The sequence below is a fragment of the Penicillium atrosanguineum genome (genome assembly GCF_028827265.1).
Source record: "Penicillium atrosanguineum strain IBT 20685 chromosome Unknown utg000007l_segment0_segment0, whole genome shotgun sequence".
In the NCBI taxonomy this organism is placed as follows: domain Eukaryota; kingdom Fungi; phylum Ascomycota; class Eurotiomycetes; order Eurotiales; family Aspergillaceae; genus Penicillium; species Penicillium atrosanguineum.
This window is the reverse complement of record NW_026623139.1, coordinates 2,856,566-2,880,941: the sequence shown is the minus strand read 5'-3', so window position 1 is coordinate 2,880,941 and position 24,376 is coordinate 2,856,566. Positions and strand designations below refer to the sequence as shown.

At 50.1% G+C, this 24,376-nt stretch overlaps 11 protein-coding genes across 11 annotated transcripts; 4 read left to right on the top strand and 7 right to left on the bottom strand.

The window, feature by feature from the left end:
- Positions 1–590: 590 nt before the first annotated feature.
- Positions 591–2,100, bottom strand: nap1 (histone chaperone NAP1; the record flags this gene model as incomplete). Its single annotated transcript, XM_056889339.1, has 5 exons — positions 591–641; positions 703–1,055; positions 1,123–1,836; positions 1,925–2,004; positions 2,054–2,100. The coding sequence occupies 5 exons, from the start codon at positions 2,098–2,100 to the stop codon at positions 591–593; spliced, it is 1,245 nt and encodes a 414-aa protein (XP_056738641.1).
- A 956-nt stretch (positions 2,101–3,056) lies between these two features.
- N7443_009282 (uncharacterized protein) lies at positions 3,057–8,154 on the top strand (the record flags this gene model as incomplete). The annotated part of the gene is made up of 21 exons (XM_056889338.1): positions 3,057–3,148; positions 3,199–3,238; positions 3,293–3,829; positions 3,889–4,230; positions 4,282–4,416; positions 4,473–4,539; positions 4,615–4,746; positions 4,801–5,150; positions 5,204–5,349; positions 5,405–5,512; positions 5,566–5,878; positions 5,931–6,084; positions 6,139–6,471; positions 6,527–6,609; positions 6,663–6,797; positions 6,865–7,097; positions 7,154–7,277; positions 7,338–7,383; positions 7,447–7,597; positions 7,655–7,803; positions 7,868–8,154. The coding sequence occupies 21 exons, from the start codon at positions 3,057–3,059 to the stop codon at positions 8,152–8,154; spliced, it is 3,957 nt and encodes a 1,318-aa protein (XP_056738640.1).
- Positions 8,155–8,403: 249 nt separating this feature from the next.
- N7443_009281 (DNA repair protein Sae2/CtIP) lies at positions 8,404–8,754 on the bottom strand (the record flags this gene model as incomplete). The annotated part of the gene is made up of 3 exons (XM_056889337.1): positions 8,404–8,469; positions 8,531–8,628; positions 8,679–8,754. Coding segments are annotated over 3 exons (240 nt in total), but the record flags the coding sequence as incomplete, so codon positions are not given.
- Positions 8,755–9,241: 487 nt separating this feature from the next.
- Positions 9,242–11,228, top strand: N7443_009280 (CDC2/CDK family serine/threonine-protein kinase; the record flags this gene model as incomplete). The annotated part of the gene is made up of 8 exons (XM_056889336.1): positions 9,242–9,351; positions 9,402–9,483; positions 9,552–9,648; positions 9,705–9,859; positions 9,912–9,939; positions 9,999–10,212; positions 10,262–10,456; positions 10,541–11,228. The coding sequence occupies 8 exons, from the start codon at positions 9,242–9,244 to the stop codon at positions 11,226–11,228; spliced, it is 1,569 nt and encodes a 522-aa protein (XP_056738638.1).
- A 348-nt stretch (positions 11,229–11,576) lies between these two features.
- N7443_009279 (D-3-phosphoglycerate dehydrogenase) lies at positions 11,577–13,285 on the bottom strand (the record flags this gene model as incomplete). The annotated part of the gene is made up of 6 exons (XM_056889335.1): positions 11,577–11,605; positions 11,659–11,740; positions 11,793–11,894; positions 11,976–12,565; positions 12,626–12,933; positions 12,990–13,285. 6 exons carry the CDS (start codon positions 13,283–13,285, stop codon positions 11,577–11,579), a joined length of 1,407 nt encoding a protein of 468 aa, XP_056738637.1.
- Positions 13,286–13,800: 515 nt separating this feature from the next.
- N7443_009278 (serine--tRNA ligase SES1) lies at positions 13,801–15,556 on the bottom strand (the record flags this gene model as incomplete). The annotated part of the gene is made up of 7 exons (XM_056889334.1): positions 13,801–13,968; positions 14,027–14,395; positions 14,452–14,542; positions 14,596–15,017; positions 15,086–15,247; positions 15,301–15,371; positions 15,424–15,556. The coding sequence occupies 7 exons, from the start codon at positions 15,554–15,556 to the stop codon at positions 13,801–13,803; spliced, it is 1,416 nt and encodes a 471-aa protein (XP_056738636.1).
- Positions 15,557–16,265: 709 nt separating this feature from the next.
- On the bottom strand, positions 16,266–16,999 carry rhbA (Rheb family small GTPase rhbA; the record flags this gene model as incomplete). Its single annotated transcript, XM_056889333.1, has 4 exons — positions 16,266–16,505; positions 16,560–16,688; positions 16,742–16,881; positions 16,945–16,999. The coding sequence occupies 4 exons, from the start codon at positions 16,997–16,999 to the stop codon at positions 16,266–16,268; spliced, it is 564 nt and encodes a 187-aa protein (XP_056738635.1).
- Positions 17,000–17,415: 416 nt separating this feature from the next.
- N7443_009276 (WAPL family protein) lies at positions 17,416–19,990 on the bottom strand (the record flags this gene model as incomplete). The annotated part of the gene is made up of 2 exons (XM_056889332.1): positions 17,416–17,694; positions 17,750–19,990. 2 exons carry the CDS (start codon positions 19,988–19,990, stop codon positions 17,416–17,418), a joined length of 2,520 nt encoding a protein of 839 aa, XP_056738634.1.
- Positions 19,991–20,417: 427 nt separating this feature from the next.
- Positions 20,418–21,316, top strand: N7443_009275 (uracil phosphoribosyltransferase; the record flags this gene model as incomplete). Its single annotated transcript, XM_056889331.1, has 4 exons — positions 20,418–20,572; positions 20,626–20,984; positions 21,039–21,210; positions 21,265–21,316. The coding sequence occupies 4 exons, from the start codon at positions 20,418–20,420 to the stop codon at positions 21,314–21,316; spliced, it is 738 nt and encodes a 245-aa protein (XP_056738633.1).
- Positions 21,317–21,643: 327 nt separating this feature from the next.
- N7443_009274 (transcription elongation factor 1 family protein) lies at positions 21,644–22,184 on the bottom strand (the record flags this gene model as incomplete). The annotated part of the gene is made up of 4 exons (XM_056889330.1): positions 21,644–21,816; positions 21,875–22,013; positions 22,066–22,110; positions 22,182–22,184. 4 exons carry the CDS (start codon positions 22,182–22,184, stop codon positions 21,644–21,646), a joined length of 360 nt encoding a protein of 119 aa, XP_056738632.1.
- A 583-nt stretch (positions 22,185–22,767) lies between these two features.
- On the top strand, positions 22,768–24,083 carry rps1 (40S ribosomal protein eS1). The gene is made up of 5 exons (XM_056889329.1): positions 22,768–22,887; positions 23,022–23,106; positions 23,169–23,194; positions 23,267–23,768; positions 23,846–24,083. The coding sequence occupies exons 1-5, from the start codon at positions 22,874–22,876 to the stop codon at positions 23,987–23,989; spliced, it is 771 nt and encodes a 256-aa protein (XP_056738631.1). The 5' UTR covers positions 22,768–22,873; the 3' UTR covers positions 23,990–24,083.
- Positions 24,084–24,376: the final 293 nt, after the last annotated feature.

The following is a 24,376-nucleotide window of genomic DNA, read 5'->3' as shown; positions in this document are numbered from 1 at the left end:
GTGCTTGTACATATGCATCTATTAATTGGTCCTTCAAACATCGGAGCTTAACGTGATTATAGGTCGCTGTGAGGCTGAACCACCATTGTCTGGATATATCTACCTACTATCTCAGGTGTCATCAAAATACAAAGAGGTATCTACCACCCCCATAAAGAGTTAGTCCGCCAAAGTAGCATAGTCGAGGTTTTACTTAAGATCTCCAGTATGTAACCCTTCGTATATACTATAGGTATCGCTCTATATTCCACAGCTTTTTCCTTTCAAGCACATAGCATAGACTCATCACATTCACGGACTACAATGATGGCGGACTACACCTACTCCCGGATAAGTCAACGATTAAACCAAGGTCGTGTCTATCGCCAGTGCCCTCTCGACAACCCAGGGGCTGGGCGAATTTTTAACACTGATTATGCCGATTGATTGGAAAGTATTAGGTAGACAGGGGGGACATGGAAAAATTTCACGCAGTGCAGGGAGACAAAGGCATCAGTGAGGAAAAGGAAACGTAGCAAAATAACATCAACGAGAATTCCATGAAGCATTGAAGTCTGATGGCCGGGGCGGCTAAACTTTTTTTTCCTTTCTTAGTTTTGCTTGCACTCGGCAGCCTCCTTCTTGGGCTTGGAGGTTCCATCCTGAAAGAGCAGTTAGCTTTGGACCGAGAAAAAAAAGAGCTAAGTTGGAAGTATGCCGTACCTCTTCATCCGAGTCATCCTCAACGTCACGGTCAGATCCTCGCTCGTCATCATCCTCGTCATCATCCTCATCCTCATCCTCCTCATCCTCGTCGTCCTCATCCTCGAACTCGTCGGGGTCCATCTCATCGCCCAGCTCTTCGAACTGGAGAGCCTCGCCGGTGAACCAGTCGATCGCGCGGGGGATCAGCTTCTCCTTAATGTCCTCACCCAATTGGTAGTCCAGCTCCAGGCGCTCTTCAATATCGCTGGCGACGGACTCGTCGTCATCGGTGGGGGGTTGTGGGGGAGAGAAGAAGTTGAAGAAGGATTCGGTAGGCACGCTGATCTTGACAACGCGAGTCTGCTTGGTGTCTAATGATTATCGTTAGTATGGGGTATGCCCTGCGAGATTAAGAGATATGAGAAAGATTCCACATACTCTTGTTGCGCTGCTTCTTGCTCTCGAGGCGGAGGGTCAAGTCCTGGTCGGCCTTCCATTCGATCTTAGAACCATCGGCATGGTCGTAGATGAAGTCACCCCCGTATCCGTTCTCGTCCTTGTAGTAATAGGTCTTGGAAATAGTCTTGTTGGTGAAGAACTCGTTCTCGGAGAACTCGAAGATGAGGCGGAATCCGGGTCGGTCAAGGTACTCCATACGAATGTCGGTGAGGTGCTTGAGGGCCTCCTCATCCCGGTCGGTGATCATCTCAGCCAGAGAGATCTGGTTCTTCATGGCGGACAGCCAGAACTCGGGAATACCGTTTGTGGACTCGCTCTCGTCCTTCTTCTCCTCCTCGGCCTCCTTGGTCTCTTCTTCCTCTTCTTCCTCATCCTCCTTTCCGGCCTCTACCTCGCCCTCGGTCGGCTCGACACCGCCGTTTACGATCGTAGACCGGCGCTGGTACAGCGGAGTGAACTTGGCAAAGTACTTCTTCTCGAGCTCCAGAACCTCCTCTTGGAACTGAGCCTCGAGCTTAGCGTGCTCCTTCTGGATTCCCTTCAGGCCGGCGACGCGGCGGCGGACAACCGGGGGGAGAGATTCGATGTAGCCCGATGACCGACCGACGAGCTGGCCCAGCTTTCCCTGGATCATGGAGACGAGAGCCGGGTTGCGGGCGAAGAGGGAAGCGGCAGCGGCGGTATCCAGGTTCTCTGCAGGATAGCGGTCAGCGACGGGGCGATCGTAAGAAGAGGGGTTGGAAGGCTCAGCAAAATAGAACCATCCCGGAGATTCACATACCTTCCTTGATGCTGGACACACCAGGCTGCTGGGCGTGGGAGGAGATCGGGGCATTGTTAGCCGGCGTGTTTTGCGGGGTCCTTTTTTCAGTCAGTGTTTTTTCCAGCAGTCGAGGAGGAAGAGTCTTACGGAGCGACCGGGAAGTCGGCTTTCTTATTCCTGATGGGCTCAGACATGATGGTAGGGGCGGAGAATGGTGGAAGAGAGGGAAGGAGAGGGTGAAGAAGAGTTTGGAGTTTTTGGGGGAGGAAGATGGTCTGGAAGATGGTGGGATCCTTAGCGCCGGTGGCCGGAGGGGCTTGGCGGGACGCGACTTTTGTGGTTGAGCAGCAAAACTGACTCCCAACATATTCGCCCCCCTTGACCTTTTATATACTCGCTCTCACTTTGTACCGAATATTGATTTTCATTCTGTTCCCTTTTCCTGATCTCGACTTCCTTCGTCAAATTGCCGCTATCTTCCCTCTTTCTTTCCCTTTCTTTCCCTTCCTTTCCCCTATGGTGGATCTCCTGAACCATTCCACGCGGTCGCGAGCCTTTGCCATCCAAGGTTTAAATTTAGAAACATCCCGGATCGCATCCATCTGCATGAAATAGTATCTCGGATATGATTTAGTCGAGTTGACAGACAACGGTCACAATTGTCTTATCGGGTTCTATGTATCTTTTCTGCTGCATTGTAGCCTAGTGATATAGTATATATAACGATCTGTCTATACCGAGCCTTCCCAATTACTTTTTATAGTTATAATAAGAACATCAAAAAGAAAAAAAAAGAGAAAAAAACAAGGATTCAAAGAAATGCTGCGTATCAAGGGTTTCGGGTGGCGTCCGAGAAGTGAAGGAGTTGCTTATTTTCTGGCCTGAGGCTATTCGAGGCTTGAAACTGTGCGATAAGATCACGCGGTGATAAGAAATTGCCATGAAGATCGCCCCTCACAGATCGAGCTTCCCGGCGGTCAGCTTTTTGTCTTTATCGCGTTTTCCCTTCCCTGCTTCTTGGCCCCAGGTGATGCATATCTGGACCCTCGTTCTCGCATAATCAGTTCCCCGAGTCGAAGTGGAGCTTTCAACGCGAACATCCCATTCCTAGACGCGAATCGCAGATCGCAGATCGCAGAATCAATTTACCATGGGTAGCCAGCCGCACTCTCCGCTGGGGACTGGCCCGATGGACCTCTCGATTCCCCGGCCGAGTCTCCGTCGTGACTCCCTGAGAAGCAGGTTGGTTAGCATGTTTCTTATCGTCGAACACAGTGCTGATCGTATTCTAGTATGAGCGTGGTGTCCGACGTCGAGATGGCCCGGAATGAAGTATGTGAACTTGCATTGCCCGCCGGCAGTACGTTGCGACTGATCTTGTATTAGGTTTTCGACGGTCCTATCTCAGAAAGCATTCCTTCAAGCGTCGTCTCCTTCTCTCATCGTCGCAATCGAGCCGGGTCCACCGTCAGTTTCACCTATTTTCAAGATGAGGAAGACTTTGAGGAATGGTCCAACGAAGATGCGGTGGATGTGGATAGCGATATCGACGATGCGTCGGTAACTGAACTCGACGAACCTGATATTGAATCCGCCCGAGCGTCCTTCGTATCCAAAAGAATGTCACACTCGAGAGATTCTACTGAGCGCCCTCTTCTTTCTCGAATTATCTCCTCGAGCTCCTATGGCCGCGATCGAAGGCCTGGTAGTAGACTCAACCAAAAAGTATACATTGCATCGGAAGATTTGACGGCAGTCTTCGCGGGCTTCTCAACCAGCCGGGGTGGATTTGCTCTTTATCTGGCTTTATGCGTCCTGACTGGCGGCTTCGCATACCTTCTCTTTCGCTGGCTCCCTCGATGGCGAGTGAAATTTATTGGGAAGGCGGCTCCGCTCGGAAAATGTGAATGGATTGCGATTGAGGTGAGTATATCACATATGATGTGCTTGGTAGTTGAAGTCGTATCTCACGCGTTGCACAGGATCAATGGAATCATTTCACTGTCCACAAAGTTGGCAGCCAACCATACGAACGCCAGCTTTCTACAGTCTTTGTCGATGCCCCAGGGCACACATACGATGAAGATCGCGACCCAACCATTGTGTCTCTGCGGTTCCTTGACTACCGATACCTACGGTTTTGCTACCACCCCGTTGAAGATAAATTCGCCATGATTAACGGCTGGAAGGATCCTTCCTGGGCCAATGCGAAGGCCATGCGGGCCGGACTTGATGCTGACGAGCGCGACAGTAGAGAACAACTCTTTGGCCAGAACGTTATTGACATCCAGCAGAAGACTGTCCCCCAGTTGCTGGTTGATGAGGTATGCAAGAAGAATAGTTGATTGCATGTCACACATTCTAACCAAGCCTAGGCCTTTCATCCCTTCTACATCTTCCAAGTGGCAAGTCTCGTCCTATGGTCCATGGATGAATATTACTACTATGCGGTTTGTATTTTCCTGATCTCCGCATTTAGTATTGCGGCTACAGTACTGGAGACAAAATCGGTTCGTTCAAGCTCTATTTCGATTAAATTTCCTGCCAGAGATTGACCACCGGATAGACCATGCGTCGGCTAAGAGAAATCTCGTTGTTTGATTGTGACGTTCGTGTTCTCAGGAATGGATTTTGTGAGTTTTACCGGTCTATTATCTTATCTTGTTTGGATGTTTTGGATACTGGCTAACCATTTTTTCTTTAAATAGGGCGCTCGGTTTCTTCCCAAGATTTGGTACCTGGAGATGTATTTGAATTCTCTGATCCATCCTTGAACCAGGTGCCATGTGACTGTATCTTGCTGTCGGGTGATTGTATCGTGAATGAAAGCATGCTCACTGGTCAGTATATTGAGTACCCACCAACTGATCCCACAAGCGACTAAACTCAAGCAGGCGAGTCTGTCCCCGTGTCCAAAGTACCGTTCATAGATGACGCTCTCCACTACCTCGACCTCAGCGCCCCTTCCATCCACCCTGATGTTGCTAAACACTTTTTGTTCAGCGGCACAAAAGTCATTCGGGCTAGGCGACCCCAAAATGTGGACGAGGATGAAGCTGTTGCGCTGGCCATAGTAGTCAGGACCGGGTTTTTGACCACCAAAGGTGCACTGGTTCGTTCAATGCTTTTCCCGAAGCCATCTGGCTTCAAATTCTATCGTGATTCCTTCAGGTATATTGCAGTCATGGGAGTTGTTGCGCTTCTAGGCTTTATCGCCTCGTTTGTCAATTTCGTTCGGCTGGGAGTAAGGTTCCCCTCCCCCCGAGTCGACTTTTCACTCGTACTGACAGCCTTCAGCTTGCATGGCATCTCATTATCGTTCGAGCACTTGATCTGATCACGATCGTCGTCCCACCGGCTCTGCCAGCAACTCTCACCATCGGTACCAATTTTGCATTGTCTCGTCTCAAGAAGCAGAGCATCTTCTGCATCAGCCCACAGAAGTGTGTAAATCCCTACTGAAAGTAATATATGGCCGCTAATTATGCTGTATAACAGAGTGAATGTGGGTGGTAAATTAGACGTTGTCTGTTTTGATAAGACTGGGACTCTCACAGAGGATGGCCTAGATGTTCTCGGTGCACGCACGGTTAGCAGCTGCCAGAGGTCCGTCTTCTTCATCTTTAAAAGAGCCTACTAGTTGTGACTGACTATTATAGATTCTCCGAATTGTTGTCCGAAAAATCATCGGGTCTTCTTCTCCCTCCGTCTTCCGCAGACTCCCCGTTTGATCTTGTGAAACAACGAAAGATTATCTACACCATGGCGACATGTCATTCTCTCCGAGTCGTGGATGGTGAACTGCTAGGAGATCCCCTTGACGTCAAGATGTTCGAATTCACCGGCTGGTCCTACGAAGAAGGAGGCAACCATCCTTCTGAGCAGGCAAGTCCCAAATTCGACACGATCAACCCATCTGTTGCAAAGCCACCTGTAACCCATGTTGGAGAAAGTCAGCAAAATGGTCCCAATGTAAGTTGCTTCTTGCACTGGCCTGAACATCGGCTAATTGTTTTATCTGCAGACTCCCGTTGAACTTGGAGTCCTCCGTAACTTTGAATTTGTTTCACAACTTCGCCGCGCGAGTGTGGTTGTACGGCAGTATAGTGACAAGGGAGTGAGCTGCTTTGTCAAGGGCGCCCCCGAGAGCATCAAGGACATTTGCGTGCCTGGAACTCGTTAGTGTCTTCCCCCTCACGACTCCTTTTCAGTATGCTAAAATCTCTGTGCAGTTCCGTCTGATTACGATGAATTTCTGAACTACTACACCCATAAAGGTTACCGAGTGATTGCATGTGCTACCAAATACGAGCCAAAGTTGAGCTGGATGAAGGTTCAAAAGTTGACGCGCGCCGATGTTGAAAGCGATCTTGAGTTCTTGGGCTTCATCATCTTTGAGAACAAACTGAAGCCTACAACCGCAAGCGTTATTTCAGAGATCAACCAGGCCGGAATCCGCAATGTCATGTGCACGGGTGACAATATCTTGACTGCAATCAGTGTGGCTCGCGAGTGCAAGATGATAAGCTCCGACGAGGCATGCTTCATTCCCCATATGGTGGAAGGTAAAAACTCGCGAACTTAATGAATGCATGGGACCGAAGCTAATCATATGTGAAGCTCCTGGCCTCGTTGCCAAAACCTTTCTTATCTGGGAATGTGTGGATAACCCAGATCTTAGATTGGATCCAAGAACGCTTCTTGTAAGATTGCAATATGTTAGCTTGTCGTGTGCTATCAAACTAAAAAAAAACAGCCTCTCGAGACAGATACGGAATCCGACCCATCTATCCCAGGGAATGCTCTACGTGAGCGGAAGTATTGCGTCGCTGTGACGGGTGACGTATTCCGTTGGATGATTGATTATGGAAACGAGGATGTTTTGAACAAGGTAAGTTGGCATCTTATTTTTCCAGCGCCTCGGTAAGCCTGTTACTTATGAGCTTGTTTTAACCTAGGTCTTGGTCATTGGGAGGGTATTTGCCCGAATGTCGCCGGATGAAAAGCATGAATTAGTCGAAAAACTTCAATCGATTGACTATTGCTGCGGCTTTTGCGGCGACGGTGCCAATGACTGTGGCGCATTGAAAGCTGCGGATGTTGGAATCTCATTATCTGATGCTGAAGCATCCGTTGCTGCACCCTTTACCAGTCGGCTTTTTGAGATATCCTGCGTGCCAAAACTGATCCGGTTTGTCTTCCTTTTACCATGGCTTGCTGGAGTTGATAGATTAACCAATTTTATAGAGAGGGTCGAGCTGCCCTGACGACAAGTTTCTGCTGTTTCAAATTTATGAGTCTCTACTCTGCCATTCAATTCTCCTCGGTCAGCTTTTTGTACACGTCTGGGTCCAACCTCGGTGATTTCCAGGTAAGCAGAGGATAATTGAATTTAAATACATTCGAGAAGATAGCTGACCCAAGTCCACAGTTCCTGTTTATTGACCTAGCCCTCATCATGCCGATCGCCATATTCAGTGAGTAGCGATTCATCTCTTGCCAAGCTAGGCAACCTTGTATCCGACTAACCCTTAAAACAGTGGGCTGGACCGGTCCTAATTCCAAGCTTTCTCGGAAGCGACCTACTGCAGATCTTGTGTCTCGAAAGGTCTTGACGCCTCTGCTAGGACAAATTACGATCGTGGTTCTGTCCCAGCTCGCAATCTTTCAAACCGTCCAGTCTCAACCTTGGTAAGATATCTTTATGATTGATAGCTGCCCTGGATAAGTTACTCATGGTTCATATAGGTTCCAACCTCCCCAGATAGACCTGGAAAAGAGCAACATTGTGAATTCAGAGAACACGGCCCTATTCCTATTCTCCTGCTTCCAGTACACTTTGACTAGCATCGTGCTGAGCGTGGGGCGGCCTTTTCGGCAACCGATGACTTCCAATGGTAAGTAATGAACATACATTCCTTCTACGATTGGTAACCATAGCTAATCAAGTGGCTTCGTCAGTGCCGTTCCTTTGTACCATTATTATCGATCTGTTGATTGCAGGTTTTATGCTCTTCCGACCTTCCGAGTGGGTGGCGGATGTTATGCAGCTCACTTGGATGTCAGATGGCTACCGCATCTGGATCTTGTTGTTCGCATTCGCAGCATTTGCGCTGTCCTGGACAGCTGAGGTTGTTGCCTTTCCACGCCTCGCGCGCTTTTTGGGACATGCTCGGGCTCGTCTTCAACCGAACTTCCATAAGAAGCGCCGCCAGTACAAGGTGCTCCTGGAGGAAATGCGTCTGTAAAGGCTGGTGATTACTGGGATTGGCACTATATTAATACATAGAACTGTTTATAGAAAGAAAATCCCTTTTGCGTACTGTTGCATTGGCAACTATCAGAACTGGTATGATACATTTCTACCGCCCAACCGGCAAGTCTTGCTGCAGGGCGAAAATTGGGAAAATTGAAACAAGACGTGACATGAAAGAGCTCAGAGGCTCCTTTCGGCTCAATTGAGGAAATATTCGAGATTGAGGGGATTCGAGAGTCCACTAGTGATCCCACGGGTGCTTCCAGCCCAGCAGAGCCGGACCATCCTTCTTGGCACGGTACATGAGCTGTGGGAATCAGAGTCAGTTCCAATCCCTTGTGCATGGGTGTGACAGGAGTTTATCGTACGAAGAACCACATGCTGGCGCCCAGGCCGGTGGCAATAAAACGGTAGAGTGGTCGCGCTGGGTGGACGTGGATGGGGTGAGAAGAGGGGCCTGCCATGGCTAAAAGGGAAATGTCAGTATATGCTCATAATTGAAGTAGAAACACTCACTGTCGGTGAGGGTTGCTCGCTTCACGAAGTGGCAGGTTGCTGGAAGCGGGTTCCACGGCGCCCCGAAGTTGTCGACGCTGGCACGTGACCAGTGACGGTGCCTTTTCCCGTACCTTTGCCCTCTTGCGACTCAACCTCGCAGAATCTGGCGGGCCAGGCATCTTTCTCGTTTGCATTCATTTAGACACCTTTGAACTCTTTATTGAGCCTCTGTTCTGACCGCAATTACTTAGGAGACTACCTTGAATGACCGAGACCAGTACCCCGTCAAGGTAGCTTCTCCCGCACCGCGAATGTACCACCACTACCTCTTTCGTTTGATCTACCGTTCACTCCTACTTTGAACCCGCTCTGTGATGCGACCTTCTAAACCGAGCTTTTCTATCTGAATTCAGCGTGACGGATCGAATCTGACGCCATCATACGCCTTGCGCCTTTCAACCCTATGTACATCGATTGAGAATCCACACTCAGATATCAATAAGCTATTCAGCAACAATCTGCGCTACGAACCCTGACTCTCTGTGACCTCTGACCGGCATCGGAGTAATTTTTTGAACAAGATGGCCATCGCATCTCTTGAGAATGATGATAATGGACAACCTCGATTTCCGGGCTGCTCCAATATTCGCGATTTCGCGTTTATCGACAAGCTCGGTGAGGGAACCTTTGGGTCTGTCTGTGTCGGATACAGTGGGCTACTTATTGCTGACTGGTCGATAGTATGGTTTACAAAGCACGGTCTAAGAAAGACAACTCGGTCATGGCCTTGAAGAAGATTCTCATGCACCATGAAAAGGAGGGTGTAGGTATCCATTTTATTCATCTGGTTTTATTCTTTTGAAGCACTGTCGCTAAATAGTCATCGAACAGTTTCCCATCACTGCAATTCGAGAGATTAAGCTCTTGAAGGCACTTTCTCATCCAAATATCTTGCAGCTCAGGGAGATGGCCGTTGAGCGGAGCAAGGGTAAGATTAATCTTTGCGTGTCGACACCATGGCAGCCTTCCTGACATATTATATAGGCGAAGGGCGGAAAAAGCCCAACATGTATATGGTTATGCCATATATGGAGCATGACCTATCGGGACTTCTAGAGAACCCAGATGTCCAGTTTACTGAGCCCCAGATCAAATGCTACTTGATGCAGCTTCTTGAAGGGCTGCGGTACCTGCATGCGGTACGAAAGTTTCGGTCTTTTGTGAAGAACACTCTATCTAATTCCATTATAGAATTGCATTCTGCATCGTGACATGAAGGGTGTGTTGAAACATGAGCATCAACTGATCGAAACATCAGCTAACCGGCTCTGGGGCTAGCTGCCAATCTTCTTATCAGCAATGAGGGAATTCTTCAGATTGCGGACTTTGGACTCGCGCGACCCTTTGATGAACCTCCTCCGCTGCCTGGAAAGGGCGGAGGTGAAGCCAAGAGAGAGTACACCGCGCTTGTTGTCACCAGATGGTACCGACCGCCCGAACTACTTCTTCAACTACGACGATACACAACAGCCATCGATATGTGGGGAGCCGGGTAAGTTGTCGCATCGTTCCCTTCCTCTGTTCATTTCTAATGGCCACAGGTGTGTTTTCGGCGAAATGTTCAAAGGAAAGCCTATTCTTTCGGGTAACACTGATCTCGATCAAGCGAGACTTATCTTCAACCTCGTGGGTACACCCACCGAGGAGAACATGCCTGGGTGGAGTTTGCTACCGAGTCTCGAAGGCGTGAGGGACTGGGGTTCCAAGCGCGGAAACCTAAGGGAGGTCTTCAAAGAGTAAGATACCCTTGATGCCGTGTTAACACTATTTCGAGAGAGGATGTATCAAGCGAGAACCAACGTGATTAACATATCAAATAGGCTAAGCCCAACGGCTATCTCGCTACTGTCTGAACTTCTCCGGCTCGACTGGCGTAAACGGATCAACGCCATTGATGCTTTGAAACACCCTTACTTCACCACACCTCCACTACCTGCGCGCCCTGGCGACATCCCCCGCTTCCAAGACTCCCATGAGTTTGACAAGAAGAAGCCACCACAGCGGCCACCTATGCCCCCTGCACCTGCGGGTGGATCTGCCAATACCGCTTCCAACGGAGGTTGGGCTAGCTCTGGGTCTCGAGGTCCTGATTCCCGCAGTCGTTTCCCGGGTGCGGCCCGTGGAGGTCGGCCGAACGCCCCAGGTCCTGGCAACGGCAACACGCACCGGGGCGGGTCATTTCCGCCTTCCCGAGACAATGGACTTCCTCCGCGGCCTCCTACATCGGCTCGCCCACCATGGGATGGGTCACAGACCGGCAGGTCGGAAGGGAGAGACGACCAACGACGTGATCGACCCAATCAGGGTCGCACAAGTGGGAGATTTACAAACAATGTCGACTCGTATGTTCCTAACTACGGCATCCCTCAAGAGCGTGCGCGCGATTCGGGTGATCAAAACTCCCAATCGAACCCAGAATGGCGCAATTCAAATCGCCGTGACCACCGCCGTGACGCTCCTCGACGACGCAGCCGAAGTCCCAGCTTCCGAGACTCGAGCAGAGGCTGAATTTTCAGTGCATGGATCTGGGTTTGATGCAGCGATTCTCTTTGCTATCAGACCTTCCTGGCGGACTCATGCTCACCCTTGTGCCATGGATTTTGAATTGCCGCTGTGGAAACATATTCCCGTACGCGAACTTACCGCTGTCGAACCCAGATAGTACAATAGTCACATGATCACAATGTTCTAGCTCAATAACTATGCCAAATACAAATTTGCGGTGTCATTTTAGAAATCTTTGCATATATAGCCTTTTTGAGAGACCTCGTTGAAAGGGTCCCATGAATTCGTCAAAACCGAACCTCTTGGGGTCAGGCACGTAAAGTTGATTACAATAGAGCAACCATTGCTCATCTAGTACAGAATGCGGGTCATGATTCGGGCTGGGGAGATGTTAGAATCGACGTGTGTAGCCATTGGGAAAGGATTTTCTCACAAGGAAGACTCTCGAGTCTCTCGTACAGGTCCTTGATGTTCGCGGAGTTCACGTCGCTGATATCAGCCATCAGATAGGCAACCTGGACTAGTTAGCAAGTTCATCCACGCCAAAGATGAGAGAATGAAACCTACATCGCCTCTGCTGTCGGTCATCTGCTTGTCGACATTGTGGTCACCAATAATTTCGTTCACCTTACGCAACACACCGGGAATGTTCTTGTGGATGTAGACAACCTAGAAATGGTCAGTCAGTCTCAGTCTCGCTCTTCCGAATTGGTTCCATCGGAAAATCCCAACTGCAGAATAAAAACTTACACGTGCGTGGTTGGGTTCCTCCATGGTCAGGGAGCGGAGGTTGACTTCAGGCAGGTTGACAGCTCCCAGAGTGGTACCCTCGTTGACGTAGCGAGTCAGAGCCTGAGCAACTTCCACACCAATTGCGCTCTGGGCCTCCTCAGTGCTGCCTCCGATGTGGGGGGTGAGGATCAGGTTTTTGAGGGAACGCAGATCAGCTCCCCATGCGTTGAGGTCATTGTTGAAATAGTCACCGTTACCGGCGGGCTCATTGGGGTACACATCCAGGGCAGCACCAGCAACCTTGCCGCTTCGCATGGCATCAATAAGGGCGGGTATGTCTACCACAGTTCCGCGGCTGGCATTGATCAGGTAGCTTCCGGTCTTCATCTGTTCGAATTGCTTCTGACCGAACATGCCCTTTGTCTCGGCGATCTCGGGAACGTGGCAGGTGACGAAGTCGGCTTCAGACAATAGGGCTTCCAAAGTCTCGACCTGACGGGCCGTACCGAGGGCCATCAGGTTAAGCACATCGTAGAAGATAACCGACATACCCATTGATTCTGCCAACACGGACAATTGGGCGCCGATATGACCATATCCAACAATGCCTAGGATATTCAGTCAGCGATTAGTGAGCCAAGACAGAATATCAAAGTACGTGTGCCTACCCAGTGTCTTGCCACGGATCTCCCAGCATTTGCTGCTCACTTTGTTCCAGGTTCCATTGTGCATTTCGTTTGAGCGGTCACCTAGCTGGCGCGCGAGGACAATAATCTCTCCGATAACCAGCTCTGCAACACTGCGAGAGTTGCTGAAGGGCGAATTGAAGACCGCAATACCATGGTTGGCGGCATACTGGAGGTCGACCTGGTTAGTACCGATGCAGAAGCATCCGATGACGATCAGGTTCTTGGCCTCCTTCAGAACCCGCTCTGAGAGCTTGGTCTTGGAGCGAATACCGATGACGTGAACGTCACTATTTTCACCACATGTCAGCGATGGCCTTATACTTGGTAGGGCAGGATGTCCAACCGGATCTTCTCAATGAGCTGATCTTCGGGGAGCGAAGACTTGAGGAATTCCACTTGGTAGCCCTGCGCAGATAGGATGTCACGGCCGGCCTGGTTCACATTCTCCAGAAGCAGAACCTTAATGTCTTCGGTCGCGAAAGGCTTGAGGTGCTTTGCATTCAGCACCGGGATGATCCGTTGGAGAGCGGAACCGTGACTGGAGGGGGAGTGGAATGAAGCTGTGGGCGAGGTGGAAAAGTACTGAGCCTGTGCGGCCAGATCGTCCTTGCGAGGACGGATATCTTGAGCAGTTGCCATAGCGAAAGGTTTACAGAGGGAAGAGTGAGGAAGCTAACAGACTTGACTCACTAGAGTTCTATGAATCACTGTTCATTATATAAGCTTCACCGAGAATCTCCGGAATCGGACCGCTACTTAAAAACCCGACGGATCCGTCCCGAATCGTCCGTAATGTTATTTGTTTAATATTTGTATTGTATTTCTAATTAAAAACACACACATTGACTCATAAATGGAGTGGGAAGCCTCAGGCATGTCAATTGCGTGATAGAGAGAGATGGAGAAATCTCGGAGGGGCATCGCGGGGTCTTTTTTTTTTCCTTTTCCATTTTTCTTTATCCGCTCCCTAGTCACTTAGTGACACCGGCAAGCCGGTGTGGGGCATTATGATCTACACATACATAAAATCTGGATACGAGATTATACTAGATGCGTACTAGTTATGGCTATGGTTATGGTTATAGTTGGGTATATGTTTTCTGAAGGTGATTGAACTATAGATGAGGTATCGTTTGGATTTCTGCTCCCCGCGTCTAGACCTTGAGATTCTGCATCTTCTTGGTCGCCTCGTCGGCTGCAGCGGGCTTGGCCTTGGCCTTGGCCTTCTGGGAGGTAGAGTCCTTGGGAAGATCCTTGGTATAAGGAAGGAACTCCGGGGCTCCAGGAATGTACTTGCGCAGCACCTCGGGAACTTCGAAGCCCTATGCAACGTAATGAGTCAGTGTATATATGGACAAGAGGGCGGGGCCAAGAACTAACATCTTCCCGCTGGAAGTTCTCCAAAACACAGCAGAGCGTCCGCTCCGTGGCGCAAAGAGTAGCGTTGAGTGCGTGGACATAAGTCTTCTTCAAGTCGGTGGCCTTCTTGGCACCGAAGCGAATATCAAGCGCCCGCGATTGGTAGTCGGTGCAGTTGGAGCACGACACAAGCTCCTTGTACTCCTGCTGGAAGGGGAACCACGCCTCCAAGTCGTACTTTTTGGCAGCGGCATTGTTCAGTGCACCAGAAACAATGGCCACAACCTGGTAAGGGAGTCCCAAAGACTTGTAGAACTCTTCCGAGATAGCGATCATATCCTCGAAAGCTTGCCAAGACTCATCGGGCTTGGTGAGAACGAACTGCTCGATCTGTGTGGTGTTAGATAACATGTTGATAGTCAGAAAAGCGTGATAGTCTGGCCTACTTTCTCGAACTGGTGGACACGGAAGATACCCCAAGCATCCTTGCCGTGTGCGCCAGCCTCCTTACGGTAGCATGTGCTGTATCCGGCGTACCTGTTCCCATCTGATTAGCTTCGCACTCAAAGAACTTGTAGTGAATGTCTCACTTGATGGGCAGGTCCTTCTCCTGCAGCCACTCGCTGTCGTGCAGGGCAGACAGGGGTTGCTCCGAGGTGGCAATGAGGTACTTGTCCGTCGACTTGTCATCACTCTCGGTGACCTTGTACAGCTCCTCGTCGAATTGCTCAAGCTGGGCGGTCTTCGCCATCAAATCCTTGAGCATGAACTGCGGGGGTTGGTTGGGTTTGTAGCCCTTGTTGAAGAGGAACTCAAGACCGTAGTTGATCAGGGCCAAGTTGAGGAAGAGACCGTAGCCGGTCAAGCAATAACCACGGTGGCCGACGATCTTGACACCGCGCTCCGGGTCGTAACCATCCAAGCGAGTCAAGACTTCGTGGTGGGAGAGACAGCCGGGTCGCTCCATGGCAACATTCTCGGGGGCCCATGTTCTGATAATCTGGTTGTCATCCTATATACCGTTAAGTTGCAAGTTAGCATGATGGAAGAAGCCCAGTGGTGCTGGATGGCATTGCTTACCTCGTTGTTGCTCACGGGGACCGACTCGTGGACGTAGTTGCCAATCGGCCGAATTTTGCGGTCACGCTCCAATTCCTTCTGGGCGGCAATGTCTTCGGCCTCCTTCTTGCGCTTCTCGATGTCGGCCTTCTGGTTCACCAGATCACTGGCGTCTTCCTTGGCCTGTTCCCTCGGTGTGAATATGTGCTCGGAATGAAACGCGGATGGTTGAGTACCTTCTTCTTCTTTCCAATCTCCTTCTGAACGGCATTGAGCTCGGACCCGATTTGAGTGGCCGCGTACCGTGCTAATCCCAGTTAAGACAGTCCCTTATGGTCGTTGTATCAAGATAAACATACCTCGGCGGGCTTCTTCATACAGGGCGATCACCTCCTCGACAACTTCTTCGGGGGCAAACCGCCTGCGCTGGCTCTCCTTGATCTTGTTAATATCACCACCGCGCTCGGTGATGAAATCGTTAAGGTCGAGCATATTGTATTAACGAACTCGAGAATTGACAGTGAGTCAGAGCCGGGAACGGCAGTTGTGGAGGGGTAAAATGCAAAAAGTGCGCACAGCGGGGCATTACTTAATCCCGCACGATGTTTCAAGGGGATCCCCCAGTTCGATATCTATACAGCAATGAGACTCATACTCCATCAATTGACGAGTCGAGGCCGGCGAGGCCAATTCATTAATCTATGCACGCTGCAATACCAAAATACAGATCCCCTAGCCCGACCTGAAAAGAAAACCCTGATGAATCATGTTGCCGACCCCATTAATCCACCAAATCCAGAAAACGAGACCATAGAATAAAGAAAAAAAGAATGAAGATGAAGAGGAAGATTTCCCGGATACAAGGATCTTCTCCGACGGAAAATTGAAAAAATTGAACAAGGTCATTGCACACCTGCATAGTGACTAGGTATTCACTCGGATTGTGACTGAGCACAAAGAGATAAAGTCAGCAATGGTACAATGAACTAAAGGCATGGGATTAAATAAGAAATGTCATTTGAACTAATCAAATAGAGCGAAAGGCCGATCTTGATCGAGTGGAAATCAATCTTGTGATCGCGGAGCTTGAAAATACCAGCAATGCATGCTCATGCTTGTTCATATCTCGGAAAGGGGAATGATTATGTAGCTTCACATACCGTAGGTTACAGCTAGTTGTCTCATAGCTAAACGTGGGAAATCACATAACAGCGCACTTGTTGCCGCCGGTGGGTTGAGACGGATTCTGGGACTTCTCAATCTCTCCTATCATCAGATCGAAGGCCCTGGAGACATTGAAATCCAGGAAAGCACTAGCTTCCGTGAATGCACAGTTAACTTCTTCTGCTAATTGCCGGCCCTCATCGAGAGAGACTTGTCGTTGTTCTGGCTTGAGATCGCTCTTGTTGCCGACCACCACCAGTGGCACTTCGTCCGCACCCTATGAGAAAGTCAGCCATTTGAATGGCGTCTAAGGAAATAGAACATGACTTACCAGGTGGTTCAAAATCTTGTCTCGAATAACCCGCACCATTTCGAACGACTGTCGCGAGGTGACCGAATACACAATGACATAGCCATGGATCCCAATGAAGTGCTTCGAGTTCAAGATACTGTATTCATCCTATGGCAAAAGAAGTCAGACGTTTATATATCTCACAAGAGGCAAACGCATACCTGGCCAGCAGTGTCTACAATCTCAGTGGCGTAGTCTTGGCCATTGTACTTGATAATTCGACTGAAAGTATTCTCGATTGTGGGATAGTAGCTTTCCACAAAATGATGCTCGACAAACCGGACGGTAAGAGAGGATTTGCCTTGAATGTTGCGTTAGAACACTGATATGAACGGTTGGAAACAGGATACGGAAAGGTCCCTACCAACGGAGCGACTGCCGACAATCGCGATCTTTCTCTGCTTTGGGGCGGCGGGCATCTTGAAGGGGACAAAGTGAGCACGGCTCGAAGATCAAGTTTAAATCGGTAAAAGATGGAGAATAACGACTGGTGAACTGAAAGGAATCAGTCTAGGATGGAGTGAGGAGTTGTTGCGGTCGGGGTGGCAAAGTTCCATGAAGCATCCGGAGCTCTTCCCTTGCAAACGCTGCAAACGACTACCCGCCGAGGCCTCGGCCGATCTTATTCTATCCTATGATACTCTCACAACTGTATTTCTTCTTCTAAAAATCACTTTCTTGGTGCATGAGATTTCAATTCAAGAAAGGATATCGGTCATTAAATTACTCCAGATAACCCCACCTCCATCGACACCATAGTCACCCGCCAGGAAAACAGAAAACAGAATGGTCATGTTCACCCTCAGAGTGATCATAAATATTCACAAGCACAGTATCAACCATGTTCGATCTGCTGGACCTGACTAACAAGGCTCTGGAGACGAATTATGAAACTACTCGCCTTCCCCTGGGCCTGGGGAGGGTTCAGTTCCTGTTCGATCTTCTGATGGTACTGCAAGAACTCATCAACGGTAGACATAACAATTGCTAGCCCATTAGACTGCATGGGCTTCTTGATTTGCCGTCGGGCCTCCATATCGAGGGATAGCGCCAAAAGGAGCACTGCTAGATACCCCACTGTGACATTGTGATGCACTTCCAAAACGGAGTGAGCCTAAAAGTACCGGTCAGGTTCCATTGCGCAAGTGACTGTGGAGAAGGAGGATTACCTTGGAGGTTGAATCAACGTTGTCTACAAAAAGATGTAACAGTCGATCAAGAAGAGACTTGCCGCCTCGAGCAGCTTCGAGAAACATGGTACGGGATGCTTCACTTTGTTCGGTCAGGTTTATGAGAGCTCCTAATGCCAAGATCACCGTGTTCAGAGGGTTGTTCTCCTGAGCGAGAGAATCCTCGGTCAAGTCACCAAAATTGGTAATCGCAATCTCAGCTAGCTGCCCGACCATCGCAGATGTTGCAAAGCTATCGCACAGCATTGGATCATTGTTGGTCATGTTCAAGATTACCCGTATATAGAGCATCTGTATTTGCTGACCGGTTGTGTCTGAATCGTCCTTCGCGAACAGTAATTCGTGCATATCTTTCAGCAAAGAGAGAATGTCGCGGTGCGCTTGCTGAGGGGGGCCTCCCGATGTAGTATGCATTTCCAGAATAGATAACCCAAGCTGTAGCACTTGGGAATTTCCAGGTGCAGATGCCCTGTAGATATCACCGTTAGGACTCTGAGAAAGTAGAAGATCCACCAGCTGCTTCAGCAATGTTGTAGGAAGCGCACTGGGGCACTCGCCCTTCTCCTGGAAGGCCGACACGGTGATCCTCAGGCAGTTTAACATCAGGAAGCTAGGAGAGAGCTGAATAGAGGAGTCTTCCGGAAACAGTGCCGACTTAATCTGAGAGGCAGTCTGTTGGACCAAGTTTTGAGCAGGTCGAGATAGATGGCTGTTCTGAGCTTGCATCACGATAGAAATATCATCCTGGACGCTGAGTAAAATAGAAGATATATTCAGAAGCTTCGGCCATGCAGCAGTCGCGAGAATGTACGGCAGCGACCTGCCCTGAGAGGCAAGGGCAAAGGCGCAAAGAGCGAGCGTAGCAGGAACAATTTCGAGAGCAGGAGAAAGACAATCCACAAGTCTCTTGTCGAAGCCACAGTCAAGAAACTGTCGGGCTAGTTTTGAATCCAACAGTTTCCCACAAAGTTGGGACAAGGCACTGCTTCGACCCGATACCGAATTGAGTGGATCCTCAATATCCTCAAAGATTGACTCGACGGCTCCCCGATAGCGAACGTTCCCACCAGCCTGGCGCAATTCGTAGATGCTTCGGACAGTTCCGTCATCGTCGTCATTGACATCATCAATCGCGATTAGACGTGCACGGGGTATATGCTCGCTGGATCCGCGCGGTGAAATCAACGGGTCAGGTTGCTCCAGGTCGGTGGGGAGGGCCTGGCCCAGAAGGTCGTCCAAAAACGAACGTTGGCGTGCATATGTAACTTTGGAGCCTCGAAGATGGGGGGAAGCGGGAACAGTAGAATCCTGGCCATAGCCCTGTGGTTGGCTTTCAATTGGAACAGCTGGTGATACAGTGTCAATTGGATGACTTGGGCTGCGGTGAGCAAAGGACGAAGACAGTGGGCTGTCGGGGGGCATCTTGGGTGACTTTTCATCATCCGACTGCCTTGTTGTAGCCAGTGAGTCGATTAGCCTCCTTCGACCGGGAGTGGTGCTTCCAACGGTTGTTCGAGCCACCTTACGGGGACTAGGAGATACAGGATTGCTGGAAATATGTCTTTTTTTTTTTTCAGCAAATCCCGCCGTCTGAGCTTGCCGCGGCAATTCACGATCATCGAGACAAGAAGCTTCAGCTTTTGTGGACTCGATGGCTCTTTCAGTTACGGGGACTGCTGTGAATGTCTGCCGAAGGAGCAGTGAATCCCCTTGCTTTCGCCCGAGTATCTCGCTGTGGTCCCGTACGGCTTTCCTCGTCCGTAGAGAGTCATTTTCACTTAACGAGTCAACCGCATGTTGTTTCACAGTCGAATAGTTGCATTGCCTGTGGTTGGTATCGACTACCGCACTAGTTCGCGATTCGAAGCGGTTCTGGTGCAGAAGGGCATTTTCACCAGGGCCCTGGCGCCTTCGCTGTCGCTGTATGATGCCTTGGTGGCCTTCGTCATCCGATGACGGTAAATCGTAGATGCTATCTTCGGCGGATGCCCGCGGTTCTTCGAGAGCGGAAGCCAGAGAGGCGCCGGGGCGTGTTGGTCGCTTTTCCCAATTCTCGGTGCCTTCCGGCTTGTGGCTCAATGGCCGCGAGGCGCGCAATTTTCCCGCAGGGGCTGTAGTCCCTTTGACCGTCGAAGTGCTCGTGGGTGTGGTTTTGGGAGGCTGATTCCTGGAAGCGCCATAGGTCGCCAGTCTTCGGTTTCGGGGTCGCGAATGATCCATTTTCGTCCTTTGAATTGTGTCGCAAGTGTGTCGCATTCCATTCGAGTCAATGGAGGGCGATATGCGATCATTCAAATGTTTACAAAGACCGGTCCAGTGAGAAAGGCAGTGTCGATGAAGACATACCGAACAACACGGTGAGTTCACGCGGAGGGGAAGTTGAAAGGGGATAGAATCCGCAAGGATTCCAAAAGTTCCGCGCCTGCTTTGTCCCGAGACATCAAAGGTACGGTGAAGGTCCAGGTAATAGAGGGACGGATTGAAGCTCAAGCTTATTCAGCGGTGATGCAACCCTTCAAGTGCGGAGGAGGGCGCGTGCTTCCAGAGTGCGGATAGTACGATAGCACGATAAGCGCGATTTCCATTCTCTTTTCCCCCCACTGTGCACAAACATCTATCCCGTACTGTACTCTGGTCTCATCTCGCCATGGCTGGCAAAGATCCCATCCCATCTCCTGCCCAGGGCGTGGGTCCCATATATCGACCGGATGGCGAGAAACCCACTGCGACGGTCTCCAAAGAGGTCTCTTACGAGAATGTCCATGTCCTCTCCCAGACACCACAGCTGATTGCTCTCTTGACGTAAGATTGTATCTTTATTGAAGCGGTTGACGGATATCTAACTGTAAATCCAGGATGATCCGCGACCAACGGACAACGCGTGCGGACTTCATCTTTTACTCCAACCGAATCATTCGATTGTTGGTAGAGGAGGGACTGAACCACCTTCCGGTAGTGGAACAGTCTGTAACGACCCCGGTCGGAAGGGCGTACTTGGGCGTGAAGTTTGAGGGCAAAATCTGTGGTGTTTCTATCATGAGAGCCGGAGAGGCTATGGAGCAGGGCCTACGAGATTGTTGTCGGTCAGTTCGTATTGGCAAGATCCTGATCCAGCGAGATGAAGAAACTTGCATGCCAAAGCTTTTCTACGATAAGCTGCCCACTGACATTGCTGACCGATGGGTTCTCCTTCTGGACCCCATGTTTGCTACGGGTGAGTTTCGAGCTCTTTCGAGTCCCCAAAATCTTTCGCTGACCTCGCTATCAGGCGGTTCTGCTACACTAGCTGTCGAGGTATTGAAGCAAAGGGGCGTGCCTGAGCACCGGATCCTATTCCTCAATTTGATTGCCAGCCCCTCTGGCGTGGCAGAATTCGCCGAAAGGTTCCCTAAACTTCGGGTCGTGACGGCCTTCATTGACCAGGGACTGGACGACAAAAAGTATTCTATCCTACTCAATCCTGCATTCTTTGAACCGTACTGATACATCCACAGGTACATCATTCCCGGTCTGGGTGATTTTGGTGACCGATACTATACATTGTAGTCTTACTCACAATTCCGGCCACGACGGCCAATCGTCCAAGTCCACTGCTCATGTTTGTTCCAGTCGAGTTTGTAGAAAGATGCGCAGTACCGGTGTAACGTCTTGACTCCATGAGGAAGTCCAATACCTAGTTCCGCCGGTTTCTGAATCACATCAAACCCATCCGAAGGTTCGATGATGAACTCCATCCCGCTGTACAGAGACCGACTAGAAGAAGAGGTAGAACAAATAAGATCGAATTGGTGGATGCGCCGTGTGTATCTGAACCGAGCTCCTCAAATTGGTACAATGCCCATGCGCCATTCGCCTCCCCGCCTCGTAATGTGATCAATAGTCGTCCTCCCCGTAGTTATCACCCTGTCCGACATCTGCCGATGCATCGGACTTGCTGTTCCCGGCTTGGGCACTCACGCTCCCGTCGTACTGGTTGGCTGTATCCTTGGCCACAGCATCGCACGCATCCACCCAGTCCGAGTAAACGTCCACTCCGGCAGAGAGATCTATCAAAAAGTCAGTTATAAGCCGCCGGAGATATAATCAAGACCCTTTTCGACTCACAATTGATACCCGTCTGGAACTTTTGGCCACAGACTTTACAGGAGAGGTCTCCTAGACCCAACTTCTTATCCAGCTTGACCACAACCGAGTTCTCGTGGTTGCAGAAGAGACAAGAGAAAGTAGTCGCAAGGGGCTCCCGCTGCTAAAGGTCAGTACTGTCGAGGGGCGCAACGAGTGGGAAATGATCGCACCTTTCGGGGGCCTTGAGGCTGCCTGCTGGACTTCTTGCGCTTTCCCTGCGAGGCAAATGGGATCAGTCATATTCTTCCGGAGCCTCGGAAGGAAATAAAAATGGAGAGGGACGTACCATGCTCCTGGTTCGATGGACGAGGTCTCAGTAACGAGGAGTGAAAGTGTCGTTGTGAGGGGTTGGCTCGTGCGGAGAATGGGTATCGGAATAATGGGGACTCCGCCCCAGCATCGTCATTCCACAGGACGTACAACAAGACGGTCGTCGGGTTTAGGAATTAGTCACTTTGTTACTATTAGGCTCGAAAGGCTCGTGCCGGGACATTGTGATCATTTTTACGGGGTCTACTGCTCCTAATGAGTAATTAGAGATACATGGGTAGCCGGCAGTGTGTGAAATTCAGAAAACAGGCGATACCATGGATCTCGGAGATGAGAGTACATTCACCGGTGTCCGGTGTAAAAGAAGCAAAGCAAAGAGAACCTCTATCAATAATAAGTCAAAATTCCCTTTGAAGTACTTACGTAGTCAACCAACTTAGTCGAGTTTACGACTGCCTTCCGTCATCATGCCTCAGGCTACAATGTCTCAAAGAGGCGTAGCGTTAACATGGAATTTCGTCTGTGTGTCACGTGGTGCCATTACATCAGCCAGGTAGGGCCCGCACACTTCGCTTAGCCGAGTTTTCTGTGGGTTTTTGATTTCAACCCTCCCAGTCGACCCGAGCGAGAATCTCGAAACCCGAAGCGCCGTGGTGCGATACCTTTGTCTGTCTTCCAACAACACCCAGATAGACCCGACTCGCAATCATGGCTGTTGGAAAGTAAGCGCTATTCTTTGCCCTTGTTCTCTCGTTCTCTCGTTCTCTCGCTTGTTATCTTCGCTCCTCCCCTCGCCCTTGTCTCTGGAAATCAGCATCTCGTCGAACATTCCCGGCTAATACAACTTCGCTTCCAGGAACAAGCGCCTCTCCAAAGGCAAGAAGGGCATCAAGAAGCGCACTGTCGATCCCTTCACCCGCAAGGATGAGTACTCCGTGAAGGTCAGTGTTCCAATGGTTTTTTTTCTTCCGTGCCCTAGACACAATTGCTGACCATTTCACAGGCCCCCTCCACCTTCCAGACCCGCGAGTAGGAACCCCCTCCTTCTGAATCGACCCTTCGATGCTAGTATCGTTGTGTGTGCTAACAATTCCCTCACAGCGTCGGCAAGACTCTGGTCAACCGCACCAGCGGTCTCAAGAACGCCAATGACTCCCTCAAGGGCCGTATCTTCGAGGTCTCCCTCGCTGATCTGCAGAACGACGAGGACCACGCTTTCCGCAAGGTCAAGCTCCGTGTTGATGAGATCCAGGGCAAGAACTGCCTGACCAACTTCCACGGCTTGGACTTCACCACCGACAAGCTGCGCTCCCTGGTCCGCAAGTGGCAGTCTCTCATTGAGGCTAACGTCACCGTGAAGACTACTGATGACTACCTTCTCCGTCTGTTCGCCATCGCCTTCACCAAGAGACGCCCCAACCAGATCAAGAAGACCACCTACGCTCGCTCGTCTCAAATCCGTGCCATCCGCAAGAAGATGACTGAGATCATTCAGCGCGAGGCCGCGACCTGCACCCTGTCTCAGCTCACCCACAAGCTCATCCCCGAGGTCATTGGTCGTGAGATCGAGAAGTCCACTCAGGGCATCTACCCCCTCCAGAATGTACGTCTCTTGTTACCGTCTTCCCACTGCTCTTTAAACCCCTCGAGTATCGCGTATATTAACCCGCTACGTTACAGGTTCACATTCGCAAGGTCAAGCTCCTGAAGTCGCCCAAGTTCGACCTCGGTGCTCTCCTCGCCCTCCACGGCGAGTCTGCCACTGATGACAAGGGCCAGAAGGTTGAGCGTGAGTTCAAGGACACCGTCCTCGAGTCTGTTTAAGGGTATTTCATTTGGAAGTGGTGTCAAATACTGGTCAACCATGGCAGTCGTTGTCTTCTGATATAGGAAAACAAAAAAGTTCATGACATGTATGGCATATCTGCATCGCTGGCGAAGGGCGGTTATTTCTGTAGATGACCGGTGTAGACAGGGCAGCCAAAATACAATGTAGTCTGCAAGTCATGCGCGATCTATCCGTAGCAACCTTCTCGTGCCCGGTTGTATTGCGCGTCCTTGAGGCCTTCGTGCCATAGAATCAATCGAAAAGAGTAAGGCACAACGGATATGCTCCATGATTCGTTGTACGTGGTGCTTCTCTTTTCTTACAGGGTTTGAGTACAATACAGACACAGCGCATGTCTAGGTAGCTACTGTCATGCCATTTTC